General features: G+C 43.2%; 3 protein-coding genes across 4 annotated transcripts; 1 reads left to right on the forward strand and 2 right to left on the reverse strand.

Moving 5' to 3' along the window:
• The first annotated feature begins 3484 nt into the window (after nucleotides 1-3484).
• On the forward strand, nucleotides 3485-5141 carry LOC129745625 (chromosome transmission fidelity protein 8 homolog). The gene is made up of 3 exons (XM_055738821.1): nucleotides 3485-4397; nucleotides 4520-4649; nucleotides 4724-5141. The coding sequence occupies exons 1-3, from the start codon at nucleotides 4348-4350 to the stop codon at nucleotides 5060-5062; spliced, it is 519 nt and encodes a 172-aa protein (XP_055594796.1). The 5' UTR covers nucleotides 3485-4347; the 3' UTR covers nucleotides 5063-5141.
• Nucleotides 5058-8775, reverse strand: LOC129745616 (histone-lysine N-methyltransferase E(z)). 2 transcript variants are annotated; one of them, XM_055738801.1, is made up of 7 exons: nucleotides 8497-8775; nucleotides 7466-8325; nucleotides 7213-7242; nucleotides 6553-6653; nucleotides 5713-6481; nucleotides 5465-5647; nucleotides 5058-5395 (listed from the first exon to the last, which is right to left on the reverse strand). In XM_055738801.1, exons 1-7 carry the CDS (start codon nucleotides 8616-8618, stop codon nucleotides 5169-5171), a joined length of 2292 nt encoding a protein of 763 aa, XP_055594776.1. In that variant the 5' UTR covers nucleotides 8619-8775; the 3' UTR covers nucleotides 5058-5168. The 2 variants fall into 2 exon arrangements, with proteins under 2 accessions (XP_055594776.1, XP_055594777.1); XM_055738802.1 differs by lacking the exon at nucleotides 7213-7242.
• Nucleotides 8776-10236: 1461 nt separating this feature from the next.
• On the reverse strand, nucleotides 10237-15891 carry LOC129743191 (uncharacterized). The gene is made up of 3 exons (XM_055735165.1): nucleotides 14185-15891; nucleotides 12269-14129; nucleotides 10237-12188 (listed from the first exon to the last, which is right to left on the reverse strand). The coding sequence occupies exons 1-3, from the start codon at nucleotides 15889-15891 to the stop codon at nucleotides 10237-10239; spliced, it is 5520 nt and encodes a 1839-aa protein (XP_055591140.1).
• Between the last annotated feature and the right edge of the window lie 353 nt (nucleotides 15892-16244).

Raw genomic sequence — 16244 nt, forward strand, 5'->3', positions numbered from 1 at the left:
ACATACGGTCATCCACACCAGGTGTACTTCACCCATTAGACAACTTTAGCTTAAAATCCTGACTGGAGTGGCGCCAGTGGCTCTGTAATCACATCCCTCGCCAGACACCAGCTCGTTTCAACGGCCAAGCTCGCCATTATTGGGCCCGAGCTCATCATGCTCAATTTTTTTTTCGGACCGAAATACTTTTACTCGTGATGAAGCCTAGTGTTGACGTCCTTATGTGAACCCTTCTTTAGTGGTATCATCCTTCACAGCTTCAGTTCTATAAACTACTTCCAAAGATTAAATTACTCCATTGAACACAATCATCTGCCCATTCTACATTCTATAGAGTATACTAGAAACCGTTTCCAAAACTCCGCATACCATCGGTTATCATCTAATTTTGTGAAACCTCGCTTAACACGTTCCAATCAAAGATCGGATCGGATCAAAGTACCGTTTCAAAGAAGGTGTTTTTTTTTTGCCTACCTCTAACACTGATGCCGTTTTCGTTTTCTGCACTGGCGCGGGGCTAAACGTTTTTCGGAATAAACAAACAAAATCGTCACCCGGGACGATGCAAATATATGATCGATATTCACTCTTATGCTTACCCCCAACGAGGTTCGAACGGGCCAAACTGGTGGACTTCTGAATTAATAAACGAACACAATGACAGCAGTTAGGGCAAAACTCGAATAACTTTAAAATTCTAAATTCAAAAATGGAAATGTTACTGTTTATCAAATGCGTAATGTAAATCAAACGAGAAACTTTGAATTATTCTAAAAGTCTAAATTAGTAGAGATTGGTATAAAGATTTCCGAAATAATCTTCGCGGATTTCGAAACTGTCGTATTTGGATTTCTTTGCGTTACAACTCTAAGAGTAATCATTTCATCTACTCGATATTTCTTTTCTTAATGCAAATCAAAATCACAAAAAGAATATGTTCCAAGCTCCAATTCATAATTTTGCTGCTTTTTTTTTTTTTAAAAAAAAAAGCCGTTTATTTGCACCATTTCTGAACATCTCAAGAATAAGAAACTTAATTTGTATCTTTTTATTCCTTTTTTTCAATTCCACTCTTTTGTAGGCTTACTCTGCGTACCCGTACCCTGCACGATACCCGCGACATATCGGCCAAAATTCGAAGCACCATCATATGCTTGAATGTGTTTTCGCCAGTTGTGTCTATCGCCCTGCTCGGTACAACATACCGGCCAATAGATCTGCCGGAATAAATCCAACCCCAGATCTCTCACAGGATAATTCCTGCCACCCTGCACAGTACCCACGGTACCGGCCAATTGATCTGCCGGACTAACGTCGGGCCCAGATCTCTCACAGGATAATTCCTGTCACCCTGCACAGTACTCAAATCATACTGGCCAATTCACTCGATAGACACCCTAAACCTGGCTCCCTGCACAGTACCCATGGAGTACTGGCCAATTTAATTTTCCTCCTTCTTCTTTACCGGGTACGCAGACCGTAAGCTATCATGCACGTTTCGTGCCAATTTCTGAAGTGTCTATTTTTTTTTCCTTAGTTATTTCAAAACACACCGTCATCAATTACGGCGCCATTTTCACAAGCCACAACATCTGCACGCAAATCATTATTCTAATCTTACCTTGATTCCATCCAGTTCCCATCTGAATCCCATCCTCGTCGCCATTTGTGGTACCCTCCTCTTTGTACCCGAGTAGTGATTCGTCCGGACACCAAGGAACCACTTTACACTTCTCGCAATCTCCCGCACACGATGTTATTCTGAACATTGTTTACCTAACTCCTCCTGTCCTTCCAACCATCGTTATCCATCCCCGCAGTGTTGTCTTGTTATGGTTGTTTATACAAACCATAGTTTTCTTATAATCAATAGTCACTGCTCACCACACCATTTATTCATCGACTTCAAAGCCGCATACGACACGATCGACCGTAACGAGCTATGGAAAATTATGGACGAGAACGGCTTTTCCGGGAAGCTGATCAGACTGATCAAGGCGACGATGGATGGAACGCAGTACTGTGTGCGGATTTCGGGTGAATTGTCGAGTTCATTCGAATCGCGCAGGGGGCTTCTAAAAGGTGATGGTCTATCCTGCATGATGTTCAACGTGGCGCTAGAAGGTGTTATTCGACGAGCGGTTAGCGAAATGCGGGGCACGATTTTCAATAGATCCAGTCAACTTATCTGCTTTGCCGATGACATTGATATAGTCGGCAGATCATCTGCGGCGGTGGAAGACATCTACCGCAAACTGAAACGCGAAGCAGGAAGGATTGGGTTGATGATTAATACGTCCAAGACAAAGTACATGCTGGTCTGCGGATCCGAGACCGACCGAATCCGCTTGTCTAGTAGTAACAAGGTCACGATCGACGGCGACGAGCTGGAGATAGTCGAAGACTTTGTCTATCTCGGCTCACTGGTGACCGCAGACAATGACACCAGCCGTGAGATCCGGAGGCGAATTATCAGCGGAAGTCGTACCTACTATGAACTCCACAAGCAACTGCGGTCGAGAAGACTTAGCCCTCGCACGAAGTGTAACCTGTATATGACGCTCATTAGACCGGTGGTTCTCTACGGGCACGAGACATGGATAGGCCGGATAGGCTGGGCGGGACATGTTGCGAGAATGCCGGACGACTGTCCTGCAAAACAGGTGTTCGCTACGAATCCGGTAGGAACAAGACGAGCGGGGGCGCAACGAGTGAGGTGGTTAGACCAAGTGGAGCGTGACCTGGCGAACGTGTGGAGCCCGAGAAGTTGGAGAACGGTTGCCTTGGACCGAGTGAATTATAAGAATTATGTTCATCAAGTTATGTCGTGAGACGGTTAGTGGTATGAATAAGGTTTAGCAATTGCTTCGGTAGCTTTTACTTTGCTCGAAATCAATCAAAGCAAAAGTCCAAAGCATTTGCTTAGTTTGGTATGAATAAACATTTGCTTAGCGGATGTGTACTAAAATCTTAGAACATAGCTTTTGCTTCGAAAAATAGAGCTATCCAACCAGCAGAATCTGAAGTTTTCTAAAGTAGAATGAAAGAAGACGATCAGAAAATTGAAAAGAACGGCTAAAGAAGCCTTGAAGTCGACGAATCGGGTGTTGGGTGTAAGAATGACCGGATTTTTTTGGTAAATTTGTGCTCGTATGTTGATGTTTAAAGAAAAATGAATACATATTCGAATATTGTCAAACAAAAAATGGCCTAACTTTAATATTTATCATAAGTTCTCCCCCACCCCCACCCCATTGTATAAAAAATAGGCAATAGGCGCGCATTCTAATTTAGATATTTTTTCTTAAATCTTAGAGTTATATAAAAATGAGAGATCTGTATAATGTTTTAAATTATTACAATTTATTTCTTACTTTGAGCCAATTGGGACTTCATCCACTATAGCCGGATTTTTTTTTTTAATTTGATATATTTACTAATTGATTTGTTTAATTTCATCTTAGACGATTGATTTTATACAACGACAAGAATTTGAAAAAAGTTGGGTTATCACTTCGACTTTTCTTTATCCATGTTGAAAATGCCTTTTTGAATTGTTTTGAAGTGAAATATTGCTAATTTGATAAATTCATAACGTTATTAAAGAATTTTTTATTGAAAAAGTCTGCTACCGAGCATGCTTAGAAAATAGAGCAATTGCTTGGAGATTTGCCGAGCAATTGCTTTAGATTCGAGCTTTATTCATACCAAACTAGCTTGTTCTAAAAGTAAAAGCTCCTGACTGAGAAAACAGCTGTCAAAAAAACTTTATTCATAACAACCGAAGCAATTGCTTTAAGCGACTGCTCGACTGCTCGATTTAGTTTAGCAAAAGCAATTACTAGGTTTTTTTCATACCACCCGGTATACTATGTAAATAAATAATAATGATTAAAAAAAAAATATTATGACGATTGTTCATTACTACGCTATAAGCACTCCGTTCGTCAACAAGCTGGATCCCGATCCGGACGATCATCTGTGGACCACATCACAACGCTACGCTTTATACTGAAACATATCGACGAATTCCAGGACTCTCTTCGGCTTGTGTTGGGCTGCATGAAAACATTTGGGCTGCAATAATCTAATCTTATTGTAGTGATATTAGTGCTATTAGTTAAGTCTGCAAGTGACAATAGTAAAGACAGCAAATTGGACAAAAACGACCGCCTTGGCCATCCATAAGCTGGTTGAGGTTTCCCTGTTGGGAGTGGAGCGCGTCCTCATATCCAAAGGTGGAAAATGTGGTTCACTCGTTGGAAATCTTCGAGACTTGCAGAAAATGTTCCGCATGGACCACGAGGTGTAGTGAAACTGGCACCCGTAAGAAGCTGAACAGCAACGATGTTAGCAAGCACAACTGGCACCTCCTCTAGTATCCACCTATCGATAAGGTTTTGACCTCAATAGGGTCCATTACTAGGTCTTCACACCTCCCCAAGTCCTTATGATTATATCCATTTCTTCACTTAGACGATCGAGAGATATGTGATTGAATGTTTAATTTTTTTGTCAGTCCAAATCCAGACGGAAACCTCGAGGAATGGTGCATTGTTGAGCTGCAAGGTGATCTGGAAGTTCGAGGGGATCGCGATATGGCTGGCCAGTTTATCGGAGACCTTCTGTACAACAAATACGGGCAACCTGTAGGTCCATTATTGATTTCCTACCATCGTGTTTGGAATAATCGAATACCTTAATACATTTCTTCTCGATTCAGATTTTGATCATAGGGCATCACATACTGCATGGTCGTTTGCAGAAGGTGGATAAGCCGTTGTTGGTTATGGAAAAGACCGAAATCTGTCGAACTCGAACCGTCAATCAGCGAGACGATGAGGAAGATGCAGATAATGCTACCATGCTGGACGTTAGCCAAGTAAGTCAACTGGATAGCACAATGGCGTCGTCAAATCGAACCGTACTGGATTCAACGCTAGCAGTGGAGCACAAAACAGTGCCGAAAACGGAATACCAGGTAAGAGCAGTTGTTAAATATAAAGTTCTGTTCAAATCCCGACCGAAACCCATTATAGCAAACGTAGCGAAATCGGTTTAGTTCTTCCTTAAAATAGTTCTTTTATTAGAGTTAAGGGCACATTAAAGATTAAAAACGTTCACAAAATATTCAAATCAAATGTCAGCAATGTCAACAATCTTGTTATTTAGAGAAATTCCATTTCCCGCTCGATGCCGACAAATTTAAGCTGCTCCGTCGGTCCGTATCTGTAGTCGAAGAACAGCTCCTCGCCCGGTTGGATGGCTCGTTTGGCAAAAATTCCAATCCGATGGTCCCCGTTGACCATCATAACCTTGGCGTAGCAGTTCGGGTTGATCGAGTGGTTGGCAAAGCGGATTTTGTTACCCTTCCGGGTGGCGTCCACGACAAAGTCTGTTGAAATTGTGAAGGAAATAATAACGCAACTTGAATTGAAAAGTTTAACAAAAATAAAGAACTCACCATTGTTCAAATTGAACAGGAAACTGCACATGTACTTGTCGTAGACTTTTCCACGGCGGTCGGCCTCGTCCTGCGAGATGATTTCACCGCAATACTCCGAGATGAATTCGTTCTTCTGGGCGCTTTCTTTTAGGAAAATTCCCCATCCAGCGACGTCCGATGGGGCCATTAAAAGATGTTTATCTAATTTAAGAGAAAAAAAGTAATTGTTAAATGTGGAATTTGCTTCTTATGTTAGCTAAACTTACGCAACGCACGCTGAACACTGACATTCTTGCAGGTGATTTTGGAAATTTCGTAATGCTCCGCGCCACATGTTTGACACAAGTCCGGATCGCATTCCCGAACGGCCAAGTAGCAGGGGCACTGTTTGGTGTTGCACTGTGCCTTGCAGCGGCATCCCGGGAACCGATTCTGGCAGTCGCTGCTACAGTTGCAAAACTTTTCGCAAAAGTTCTGGGCTCCAATACAGGGACAGTTCGCATCGCATTGCCCCGGGTGATCGCAAGGGGTGAAATTGAACACATGATTCGAGCTGGAATCTTTCTTCAGCTGAATCTTGCGACAATGCATCGACCAAAGACGGTGCTTCTTTTTCTTCTTCCGCGGTGGTGTATTGTCCTTGTTGGCTTCAATCATGGGGATATCGGCCGCTTCCTGTTGCGCGAACTGATACACCTGTTGGCATGTTTTGATCATCATTGCTTCAGCGATGGCGCAGTAGTTGTTCAGGAAGGCTTTCTGCAGGGTCCGGAAGAAAGACTTGTCCGATCCGTTCCACTCCTCGTCGGCCAGCAGGTTCAGAAGCGAGGCCGAGTTGATGGATGAGCTCATGTTAGCACTGGTTCTACTGCTGCTACTGACCAGGGCAATACCATTCGCCGAAGGACCACCGCCGAATGGGGCTTCCTTGCTGTAGCGACTGCTATCGTTACTGTCCTCGGAGCTAGCTTCGTTGCCCGAATCCATGGGAGTTTTGTTTTTGTTATCCACCGCGAGGCGCTCCTTCATGCCATCCTGAAAGTGAAAATCCGTAGTCAGGAAAAACTATCTTAGGAGCATTTTTTTTTTTGTAAGGGGTATCTTACCAAGAGCATGTAGCAACTGGCGCTGCACGGTTTAGTCGACTTTTTCAGCTCAGGCCATCTTCTCTTCTGCAAGTTTGGTCCCGGGTGGCAAGCTTGATGTCCTAGAGATGGATGGGGTGATAAAGCAAGAATAAGCACGACTATCAATACTATTGAAGATTGAATTTGTTCCTGGAAACAATATGTTCGCACAGCTATATGAACAGACCAATTGGAGTGTGATTTAACAGCAAACGCGAAAAGTACGTTTGCCATTAGGAGTTGTTCGTTAAAGATGTTGGCATGGAGAAACATGATTGATGAAATGATTTGTTTTTCAAATTTCAACGTACATTGATGGAAGTGTACATCAACATCAATCGAAAGAAACCAATCCGGGAGATAGAGAAAAAAGTTCCAATACTGTCGGCATTCCAATCGGCACACTGATCTTTTAATTTATCACAACTAATGATCTTTTGATTCGATTTTTTATCTTACACAAAATTGGAACATTCGAGAAACATGAGTATAGAATGTATGAATAACCTTTCGACTGAAACGTTAAAACATGATAGGATTCAGATTTTGTAAAAGAACTTAAAATAAATAAACGTTTTAAACATTTGGGCATTTCTCCCCCATCGATCATCTACCGTGTGGCTGTTGTCGACAACTTACGATTCGGTCGATCGCCAACGAGTCGATTTCCTGAAGCCATCGCAAGAAGTTGGATACAGTTTTTGGGTTTTGGTTTACGTTTAGAATCAACAGTTGAGATATTTTGGAATGGAGGATAATATCGAAAAGAATATTAATACAAGTTTGCCAAAAGTTGATGGTTTCACAGTTGCCTTATGCGCTTGTAGGAAGCCTAGAAGAAACTTTCAAACAAAAGTGATAGCAAAATATGGACCCAAAAAAAGATACTTACGGTGCAGGAAGCAATCGTATTTGAAACAACGACGGCAGAATAGAGTATGATAGGAATGAAGCGTTTGTTCTCGCGAAACCGATTCAGCTCGTTGTCCATCGATGTTCGGAGTACATTCTGGGGGACGTTCCGGGTCTACTCGCTCCGTCAGTTCGATGTACTTCTCACGTAATTCTTCCGGTGAGCCCAAATCCGGAAACTGTGAGCTAATCGCTTGGAAAATGATAGGCGAGGGAAAGGGTTTCTCATCAATGACTTCCTTTTTAACCACGACAAAGGGCTCCAGCTTAAACTTTGGGATGGTATCGTCCTTGGAGTTGCTGTCAGCATCGTCTTTGTCGGGTTTCCCCTTATTTTTAGTACTAGTAGACGGTTGCGGTTCCTCAGTTGATGTTCTTGTGACCGCTTTAGACATCTTGGTACTATCGTTGCTGTTCGAATCGATATCTCTACCGGTGTATTGCATCAAAGCGTGTACTAGATCGACAAATATGGGATCATCGATAAAACTACCCTCCTGTTCGCCATGAACTTTCCCATCGTAGTTCTTGATCAACTCCTCGATGAACGAACCGTCCTGGTCCAGCACCTCATCCCCCATGTAGGGAATATTGTGCAGCACGGTTTCGTCTTCGACCATAAAATTCTGCTGGGTCGGCGCCCAAGTGTACATGGTCGGTATCGGCGTAACGGCATTGATGACCCGAATCGGAACCGTCTGATGAACACCTTCATGATTGACAGATTCCGCTTTCTTCATACAGTCAACGTGAGGCGGTTCGGTGTCATTTTGGATCCAGCTGGCATTAGTCGTCAGCCAACTATCGTTCTCCTTGACCAGGAGATCCAGCAGTTTTTGGCTAAACGAAAAAAAAAGTTTCGATAATATAATTCTTACAAAAAAAATCGTAGGAATACGATGAGATATCCATAACCTCATTGTTAAGCATTTCTGGTTGAAAGTAAATATTCGTCAATCATATTCTAGATTGACGCTGTCCTTTAAAACTCAATATTTGTAGTGTACTCACCGATTCCGGTTCCAGGCCCCCTTGACTTCGTCCGCCCGTTTGTGGCGCTTGATGGCACGGATTTTCATGTACTCGGACTTGACCCGCTTTTTCCAGTCCAGCGTCACTTTGGACTTGGCCATCGTGCTTTCACTCTGCGGTTAACCACTTCCACTTCAAAGTTATCACCTTTTTGATAGATTTACAAAAACGCTGAACAACTTTAGCCAAATTAATTCGAGAAAAACGCGGAAAATTTTCGGCGGACTCTCCTTTGTTATGGCGCTGTTGTCGATAACCACAGCAAGCAAGCAGCTCATCCATCAAGCTCACTGCGAGCAAACTCTCGCGCTCGCATCATGTCGATGTAAACAGAGAGCAAATTTGGGAGAGAGTTGACCCAATCCGGTTTACGGTTCTTGTTGATCTACACGCAGATTCTGCGACACACAAGATTTTTTTTTCCTATTTTAAAATATTGAAAACCACGCTAACTGGCTACCCCTTAGGGCATCTGTATTCGTGATCTATTCTTGGGTCTAATTTATACAAGAATTGAACCAAAGAAATTAGATCCGATCCAATCAAAAAACTGGCAACTGCACTCGTGTTCCATTAACTGTCAAACGGTTTAGAACTGCGTCAAATTGGATCCAAATCTCATCAGTTTTGGATCAATCCTTATACCAGCTCTAAAAAAAGTTGAGTTGAAACTGGTATAATGGATCATCAGTGCGGTTGCTCGGGTCGGAATTTGGGTCTAAACCGGCTGTTTGGATCACGAATACAGGTGCTCTTAAAGGCGTAAAATTGACCCGTTATTGAGAACCCTCACGATCTGTCAAATAACGGGTCAATTTATCGGATTAATATTACCCCTTATTTCGAAAAGATCGATTCCCTTCAAAAGGGTAGTTTCAGATGTTAACAAATCCAAAAGCGTTTTTTTTTGTCCGGAAAACAGATTATGATGAGAAAGATTGTAAGTATTTTCGTTTAAATTATAATTCTCGCGTGAGCTTTCATTACGTCGAATGAAACAAAATTTGAAAAACTGAGATATTCACTAAAAAAGCTTCATTATAACATTATTTACCTATGTGATTGATAAAACAATAAATTTAAACCCTTTTAATGTATAAAATTTAAGACTTGCAAAATGACGAATGAAACAAAACCTTGATCGCCAATTTCAATGTTGCTTACGTCCCTTCTTCCAAACGGCGAATATGCAGAGGAAGAAAAACCTATAGCACATTCGCTATGGATTCCATGAGCAAAGTGTATACAGGTAGAGGTTATCAGAATATAAACCTGGCAATGAATATTGTTGTTACGCGAACTTTCGGAGTTATTTGAAGCAATCGTCCGTTTTATTTTATGGATGTGATAGCTCAAAACTGTAATTATTTTTCATTTTGATTAGTATTAAATTAGGTTAACAAATTTGAATGACTTACATATTAAATCTCCTAGTCACTATTTTCGTAACAACTGTTTTAATTTTGATTGTGAGTTTAGCCGAATATACTAGAATAATAAATTTAAGATGCTGATTTAAAGAATTTAGTAAAATTTTGATGATTTGATACCTCTTTCGATAAACGTGCTATATGGTTCACAATCGATTTCAGAATGACATTTTTATTTCCTGTTCTACAAAGCAGTGGAGCCTATTCTGACAAGTATCTAGATCACTGTCATTATGGTTTCTATATACTATAAACAGTATTGCTAAAATAGCACGCAACATCCTCCCCCTCATGTCACCGTAGTCTCTGCATCGGTGTCATGCACTCCGACATCTAGCAGTGCGATTTTGGTAAACGGTCTGGTTAAAATACCCTTGTTTGTTTGTAGATCTGCGGCTCTGGCTATGCCATCTTTACCCAAATGAGTTTTCAGAACCTTTCCACGTATCCAACGATTCCTGACACCCTCATCCACAATTACAACCAACTCACCCTCTTTTATCGGACGTACTTCTTCAAACCATTTTGTCCTACGTGTAATGGTTGGTAGGTACTCGACGATCCAGCGTCTCCAGAAGCATTGTAGAACATATTGTATCGTATCCCAACTTCTTTTGAAGGCAACAGCTTGTTCTACTGGTTTTTTCATACCCTGGCGCACTCCTTGAGAACTCATCAGCAAAAAATGATTAGGTGTCAGCGATTCATCATTTTCTGTTTCCAGCGGAATAAATGTCAACGGCCTCGAGTTCACCATGTGTTCTGCTTCCGCCAATACGGTGCTAAGTGATTCGTCATCAAGTTTCCTTTCTGTCGGTATCGATCCTAATGCTGCCTTAACCGATCTCACCATCCTTTCCCAGCACCCGCCCATATGCGGCGCTGCGGGGGGAATAAAATGCCACTGCGTCGACGTGTCGGTAAAAGTGCTGCTAAGTTCGTTGTTGATTTTCTGCATCTCTGCTTGTAGCTCACGACTAACACCCAAGAAATTGGTTCCGTTGTCCGTATAAATTTCTTCAGGCGCACCTCGACGAGCAATGAATCGCCGAATCGCCTTCTTACATGAATCACTTGTCAACGTCGCTGCCACTTCCAAATGTATAGCTCTTATGGTCAGGCATGTAAAGAGCACAACCCAACGTTTCACTGCTGATCTTCCCACCTTAACCAAGTATGGCCCGAAATAATCGATTCCCAAATAAGTAAAGGGGCGCAGAAAGGGAGTGATTCTCACTCTGGGAAGTGGCCCCATTATTGGTGCTGCCGGCACTGTCGTGTAAACCCGACACCACATGCAGTTCTTCTTGGCAAATTGCACTTGTACTCGTAGTCGAGGAATTCGAAACCTCTGTCGAATTTCGTTGGTCACTGTTTCGTTATTCGCATGATGGTGTTTCCGATGCATCCAGTCCAGTAACAAAACGGTGATCCGATGATTTTTGGGAAGTATTATAGGGTACTTTGCGTCATAGGGTAACCAATCAGCCGCTTCCAAACGCCCACTTACTCTCAAGACGCCTGCTTCATCTAGAAAGGCGTTGTAGCTTGCTATCGGACTTGATTTCTTAATTTTCCGTTTCTTCTCCAACGTGACATTCTTGTTATAATTCAAAACTGCAATTTCCTCACCGAACTCAGCTTGTGCTACTTTCCACAAAGTTTGCTCCGCTTTTCTTAGGTGTTCACTAGTCAATTTTTTCGACTCCATTTTCCTGGAATCGATGAAGCAATGGACGTAGCCTGTAGCACGTAACAGCCTTTCCCATTTGGAAAAGGGAGTGGGATCGACGATCGGTTCTGATAAAACGTGTGTGTTGATACGGAATGAACGCACCTCCTCGATTGTTTCCGGTACAGCACGATCTTTAGGCCATTCTTCTTGTTCATCGTAAAGGAAACTTGGGGCTCTAAACCAACGGCCTTCCGGTTCAAACGACGGTCCTTTCCCCCATTTCGTTGCGTCGTCAGCGACGTTGAGGCGAGTTGGAACCCATCTCCACTCGTCGATTCGAGACGATTCCAGAATTTCGTTGATTCGGTGTCCCACATACAAACTATACTTCCGTAGATCCGACCTGATCCAAGCAAGGACCGTTGAAGAGTCGCTCCAGAAAAAGGTCTGCTTGACTTCCAGTGAATGCTCTGATTCAATCGTTTTTCTAATCCGAACACCTAAAACCGCCGCAAGTAATTCCAAACGTGGGATATAGATAACAGCTTCAGCGGTGCAACCTTGGTCTTAGATGAAACGAGGGTACACCGAACTACACCACAATCCACAATTCTGAAAAATGCAACTGCTGCATACGCCTGCTCACTAGCGTCTACAAATATATGAAGTTGCAGGCTCTGGAAACTGTCTCTGCGATACCCAGGGAAGTAACATCGATGGATATGGACCATTTCTATTTTCCTCAAAAACTCTATCCAAAGCTTGAAACGTGCCACATTTTCAGGGGTAATCTGTTCGTCCCATCCTGTTTTTGATCTCCAAACTTCTTGTAAAAGTATTTTACCATGAATTACGAAATTTGAAACCATGCCGAGCGGGTCATAAATGCTCATCACGAGTCTAAGAAGTTGTCGTTTTGTGGGAACCACTTCACCCAAGATCAAATCAGTTACTTCCTTACGGAATACCAGTGAGAATGAGAAGGTATCCGTTATCGGTTGCCAAACCATTCCGAGAAGACGTTCCTCCACTACTTCTCCTGACTCACCATCAAATCGTAAAGCTTTAACGCTAGCAGGATCCACTTCACCTAGTTTCTCCAGAACTAATTTAGAGCTTGACAACCAGTTGACTATTTGGAATCCCCCGTTGGCATGGACCTTCGACACCTGCTCGACTAACTCCATCGCCTCCTCTGGTGTATCAACGCTTTGAAGATAATCATCAACGTAGTGTGAATCCATGATCGCTGCTGCTGCTTTAGGGTATCTGTCCGCATGTTCGGCTGCATTCAAGTTTTTCACATACTGGGAATGTGCAGGTGAGCATGTGGCACCGAATATAGCAACGTCGGCTACCATCGTCTGGATATCTTGATCTGGAGTGTCCCGCCACAGGAAAAGCTGGGCGGAGCGATCTTCCTTCCGCATAGTCATCTGGTGGAACATCTCTCTGATGTCACCTGAAATGGCTACCTCCCTTTCTCGATAACGAAATAAAACGGACAATAAAGAAGTCAATAGATCTGGACCTTTCATCAGCATGCTGTTCAGTGAAACTCCCTCGACCTTCGCCGCAGCGTCCCAAATTAGACGAACTTTTCCCGGCTTTTTATCGTTCAGTACAATTCCAAGTGGCAGGTACCATGTCCGTCGGATATCAAAGGATTGAATTTCTGCTTCCGAAGCCTGATGTGCGTATCCCTTTTGCTGATATGCTAATATTTGTTGTCGAACTGAGTTGTACAAAGCTGGATTCTGATGGAGCCGTTTTTCCAAACATTTGAATCGTTTTTCAGCCATAGGCTTACTTTCGGGAAACTCCACGTAATCGTATCGCCACAGCAACCCCACTTCAAAACGACCGTCTGTGCCTCGTTTCGTTGTAGATTCCAAAATGTGTTGTGCTCGAAGATCATCAGCTGATTTTCTCTCTGGAGCCACCGTTACTCCCAAACTCTCGAACTCAAAGAACTGTCGAACATATTCATGAAGATCTTGTTCCTCTCTAGCGCAAACATGCATTTGACGATGTGGCATACTTTCTGCTCCCCCTGGTAAGCAACCCTGCACCGACCAGCCAATGCGAGACTTCATCGCTACCGGTTCTCCTGTACCTCCTTCTCTGGCCTTCAAAGTTGTCAATAAATGCATATTGCTGAGACCAATAAGTATTCCTGGCACTGCTGAATTAAAACTCGCCACCGGAAGACCCCTGAGATGACTATATTCTCTAGACAACGCTTCGTAATTAATGCTTTGTTCAGGAAGACCAAGACAATCTACTGTATAAACTTTCGACAAAGGAAACCGAATTCCACTACTATTGGCTGCTATCTCTAACTCCACGATCCTGGTTCCGGAAATCGTTTTAGTTACGCCTCCAGTCCATTGAATACACAGAGACGTTGCTTTTCCTTCTGCTCCTAATTGTCTGGCTATATTGTCCTCTAACAATGTTACTGCAGAACCGTCGTCTAAAAAGGCAAACGTTTCCACCTTTCTTTCCTTTGGGACCGTACAGAGTGACTGGAAGAATTCGATACAGGATTGAACTACTCACTTGCCGATGGATAGAAACTGTTGCAACTGTTGTCTCAGGAGCCTTTGGTTCGAAATGCAGCAGTCGATGATGCTTCTTCTGGCAATTGTTGGTTCCGCATACTTCTCCTTTGCATGGCCAACGACGGTGCGGCGTAAGACAACGACGACATACTTTGCGTTCTTTCACTAACGACCAACGATCATCTAATGACATGTTTAAAAATCTAGAACACTTTTCCATCGAGCTACACTTTCCCTTGCAAGCTATGCACGATTTGAATTCTGCTCCCGTATCTGGAGGATGGTTTATATTAGGAACTTCAGTTAAATCACCAGATATATTCACGGCTGTGTGGGTGTTCACGAACGCTTTGTTCTTGGACTTGACCCGATCATCCCGACGTAACGTAATCTTACTCGTGGCAGCTGTAACCATTTCCATATACTGACCGAACGATTGAAGGTCCACTGTGGGTAGCTGATGTTGGTAAAGTGCCCAATTAAACTGAACGACAGGCGGTAACTTATCCACCAGCTCCTGTAGAAGATTTGTATTCCCCATATGACTTTCCATGCCGACCGCTCTCAAATGACTGCACATGTTCTGCACTGCGAGGCCAAAACTTACTAGTGTGTCCAACCGATCTTCTTTCGGGGCTGGAGTGGAACGAATTTTACTTATCATATGATGTACGATTTGTGTAGGACGACCATAAAGCGTTAATTGCAAAGTGGAAATAACTTTCGAAACGGTGGATGGATGCAAAAGAAAGCTATGAACCTCTTCTTTTGCTTTCCCCTTCAAACATCGCTGAAGACGTAAAAGATTTTCGGAATCGGAAAACCCACACGCATTCGAAGACTGCTCGTAGCTGGTGATAAACAGTGGCCAATCAAGAGGATTCCCATCGAATATTGGCAAGTCCTTAGCGAACACATGACGAGCTACCATTTGCGTGGGAGTTGGACCGTACTGAAACTGCGTATTATTCTCTACAGGGTGTTGAAAATCGTTCGGGTGTGTTTGAATGTATGTTGGTTGAATTGGTGGTGTGTAATTTGGAAAAATATTTAGTGGAGAGGGTGCCTGAGGTTCAAAGAACATTTGTGAACGCGCCCCAACTGGAGAGCTTATGGGTGCGGTAAACACATTTGAAAACTCTGGGTTCATATTTGCATTTTGGTTCGGAATCGTGGTACTTACCGGTGACGTAGCAGATGGAGGAGGAGGAATGTTACCTGTTCGGGGACTAATATTGAAAACACTATCCCCTAAGCTTGGTTGTCGTCCATGAGCTACATCTAACTCATCGCGTAACTGCTTTTCCACCCGTCGAAGTTGGTTCAGCTCGTCGTCACGTTTCTCCAAATCTAGCAAGCGCTGTCTATAGATTCCTTCGTGATGTTCCCGAAATTCTTGCAGTTGCTGCCGAAGATCTGCTTCCACCTTCCTCATTCTGTCTGCTTCTGCTTGCCGCTGTATATCCAAATGTTTAAGCTTTTCCGTCAACTCTATTTCTCGTTTCCTACGAATGTCGCTTTCCTTTTCGTGCATCTGCTGCAGCTCACGAACCTTGCGTACTCCAATCGTTTCGCGTTGCCACTGTTCGAAGGATGGTTTAACGGTTTTGGGTATAGTTCCTGTTGGTTTCCGGTAGCTTAGCTGATCCTCGAGCATGTTAACGAATGGTTGGATGTCGACTTTTGGAATGTGATTCAGGGACATGTCTGTCGATACCTCTGAGCCACCCTCGGGTAGGAAACCGATAGAAAGGCTGTCAATCGTTCTTCACCTGCCTTCTAAAGTCGATTCAACTATGGGAGTCGATGTCATTTTACCACACAGTTTCTCTATTGTTGCTGTTCCAGGTTCGTTGGTCCGAACATCGGGTTTAGGCGTTTGTCCAACAACACCTCGGCCGGATTTCTCGGTCGCAACCGCTTGCTCTCGAACCCAATCCGCAGTTCTGGAACGCGACTGCCCACTGTGGTAACTACGTTCACTTTTACCGTCCTCCACATCGTCTTGCTGTTTGAGTAACTCGTACCGTTTATCCAAGTAGGCACGATCCCGCTCCA

This window comes from Uranotaenia lowii, chromosome 2 (assembly GCF_029784155.1).
Source record: "Uranotaenia lowii strain MFRU-FL chromosome 2, ASM2978415v1, whole genome shotgun sequence".
Classification (NCBI taxonomy): domain Eukaryota; kingdom Metazoa; phylum Arthropoda; class Insecta; order Diptera; family Culicidae; genus Uranotaenia; species Uranotaenia lowii.